The sequence below is a fragment of the Henckelia pumila genome, chromosome 4, assembly GCF_033568475.1.
Source record: "Henckelia pumila isolate YLH828 chromosome 4, ASM3356847v2, whole genome shotgun sequence".
Taxonomy (NCBI): Eukaryota; Viridiplantae; Streptophyta; class Magnoliopsida; order Lamiales; family Gesneriaceae; genus Henckelia; species Henckelia pumila.
The window spans coordinates 32,489,123-32,492,061 of record NC_133123.1 but is presented as its reverse complement, the minus strand read 5'-3'; the positions used below and the strand labels follow the sequence as shown (position 1 = coordinate 32,492,061).

Sequence of the window (2,939 nt, the reverse complement as noted above, 5' to 3'; positions counted from 1 at the left end):
TATCGAACTTCGAATCGAGCTCGAACTCGAATATACTTTTATCGAGTCGAATTCGAGCCTTAAAATTTTACCATTATTCGGCTCAATTTCGTTCGTTTGCACCCCTACTTGGGTACATGACTGTTTAAAAAATGGTTACGATTTGTATTTTTCCTATCATGTTTTTCGGACAAGTCTACCTGTATGGGTATTGATGAGTACGAAGTCAACCAACGTGATCTGCATATTATTGTATTAACCCAAAAATTCACCGGGTGCACTCCGAACGATATCTTATACTAGTTCTCATGTTATTAAAAAATGAAATTATCCGCTTCATTTTCTACTATACCAACATATGTAGTAAAACAATTTCAATTATATAAGATTGTTTTTGGATCCATATAATTTCAAGGAACAAATTCAATTTGGGGAAAGATTTGATAAATGAATTTAAAATAGAAAAATACTAGATGTACACCTTGTAGTGTACACCTTGATTTACACTCTTATTTAAAATTTTCCTAATTTTCCTCATTAATTGCAAAATACCCATGATAAGAAATAAATATCTAGTTGATCAAAAAAAAATTTATAATTAATAAGGAAGAGTGTAAACCAAGATATACAACTAGGTGTATATCTAACATTACTCTTTAAAATATCACTGATATAGAACTGATTTAGCATTAATTAGTTACTACTAAGTTAGTTATGATATAACTAACTCTTGCGTGTTCAAAGTTGATCAAATTCGAGGAAAGACAGCTCAATCTGCAAAAGAAAAACAGTAAAAATTTGTCTTTTTTTTAACAGTTAAAACAAAATCTTTCATCTTCCTGCTCCAAGTTACCACTACCACATTTGTTAATCCTCTGCTGTAATTTTAAAGCAAAAGCCCAGAAATCTTCACAGCCCCGCATCGCATTTACTCAGAGTACTGCCTTGTACATATCAGAATCTTGGGTACAATATCAAAAAAGCTCAGAAATCAGAGCTGTAAGGTATATGATTGCCTTCATGCATTCAATATCAAATATTAATGCATATCAATGGCGTAACAATTAAAGATTTTGCACGACAGATGGGGAAACTTCGGAGATGCCAACGAAAAAGCACTCTGATTTTTCCCTTTCATGTTAGAAGTGGTGCTTAGGTGAACCGAACCGAACCAAACCAAACCAAACCGAGCCATGATTGTGACTTGATTTACCTTTTTTCTTGAAAGTGTAAATAGTTATCATAAATAGACTAATCATTTACAGGGAATTTGGAGGTTCGGGATTTGGGGACAAAAAAATTATGGGTTGAAAATGAGGCTCCCGCATTTGCATTTCCAGCTCATTGGCTTGTAGTTTGAAGTGTCGTCACCTCTAACATAGGCTGCTTTGGCCAGTACTGCGGTGGCGGAGACGTTGTTGATTCCGTTTCTTGTTTGAGGATTTGTGGGAACTTGAATGGCTTCGCAGTGGCCACACGAGACGCACCGCCGCTCGCAGCGCGGCGGCCTGGAGCCGATTTGTGCTCGCAGGATGGCTTTTTCTTCATTCAACGTCTGAAAATGTAAAGAATTCACTTCCAATATCAATGTTGTTCTCTCTTCTTTTTTTTTTTTTTTTAAGAAGAAGAAGAAGAAGCACAGAAGGAAAATGGGAGATCTTTACCTCGGAATTATCAGCTGCCTGTGCCAGTTTTCTACCTGAAACACGCACAAGATCGTGACTTTAGCCCGAAAATGTGTTCCACATAACTAACTAATAGTCGATCGCATTAAATCCAAGAAATTAATAATTGGGAAGTCATCAATTTACCTTCGGCATTGTATAATCTTGACTGGGATGAAATTAAAAACATGCAAACGATCAAAGAAACATTGAAACGGTGAATCCTCCAACGCCCACAAATCATCTTCTTCCCGCATCCCATTCTGGGATTTAGAGCCCAATCGAGTTCAGAAGCACAAATGGATAAGAAGCTAGCCAGGCCCTTCAGTGGCAAGAATATTCAGCTGAAATTAATCCCTTCTCATTTCGTTTCCCAAAAACCAAAGAAGACCAAAAAAAAAAAAACGCAAGTGTTTCCAAGGAGTACTACAGCGACCTTTATAAACACAGATTGGAACCCAAAACACAAACGCCAACAAGTGTGATGGGGCACATTCACTGATCGAGTGGAACAGTTGGCGCTACAGATTACAAAAACATATTGTCACATTTGTGAATCTTTAGCTAGAATGTGTGGGGTGGGCTGGCGTTGTTTTCTTTGTTTTTGGCTTTTTGAACAAGTTGAGGTGATGGAACGTGCAAGGACAAATCAGAGAAGAGATAAAAAGCACACAAAAGATGCGAGGAAAAATCAAAATAACCAAGCTGGAAAAAAGAAGGCTTCAAGGCAAAGAATTTGGAGTATATATGTAAATTAAGCCGGGGAACCTCGTGGAATGAGCCGACCCTTTTTCAATTTCAATTCAAACATATGGATATATTATATAAATGTAAAGAAAGAGAGAATTTTAATGGAGAAGACAGCAATAACGATAGAGAGAAGAAAGGGAAAGAAGGAAGAAGACAAGTGGCCAAGACAGCAAGAAGCCACGGAAAATATTGCAGTATCACTCATTCACATCTGAATACTGCTGCTCTTCAATTCATTTTCTCTTTTCTATTTTTGCTTCATGTATTTATTGTATGGTTATGTTAAATCCTAATTTCATTGTTTATCATCTCATCTCAAGATCAAACCATAGATCTGTTTTAAAACATTTCCCTGTCTTTGTAAAATTACATGACTATAAATTTTTTGACATATATATAGTTCCTTCCAAGAACTGAAACTTTTAACACATTCCCCGATGACATAAATTACACGAGAATATTTGAGCTTACACAAAACACTATCGAACATGGCCAAAGGTTATACACGTACAAAATATATTGGAAAATGACTCGTCATATTAAACT

The 2,939-nt window shown here is 36.1% G+C and overlaps 1 protein-coding gene across 1 annotated transcript; it reads right to left on the bottom strand.

Annotated features, from left to right (window-relative positions):
- Positions 1–902: 902 nt before the first annotated feature.
- Positions 903–2,581, bottom strand: LOC140867049 (EPIDERMAL PATTERNING FACTOR-like protein 2). Its single transcript, XM_073272116.1, has 3 exons — positions 1,791–2,581; positions 1,644–1,678; positions 903–1,534 (listed from the first exon to the last, which is right to left on the bottom strand). Exons 1-3 carry the CDS (start codon positions 1,903–1,905, stop codon positions 1,280–1,282), a joined length of 405 nt encoding a protein of 134 aa, XP_073128217.1. The 5' UTR covers positions 1,906–2,581; the 3' UTR covers positions 903–1,279.
- Positions 2,582–2,939: the final 358 nt, after the last annotated feature.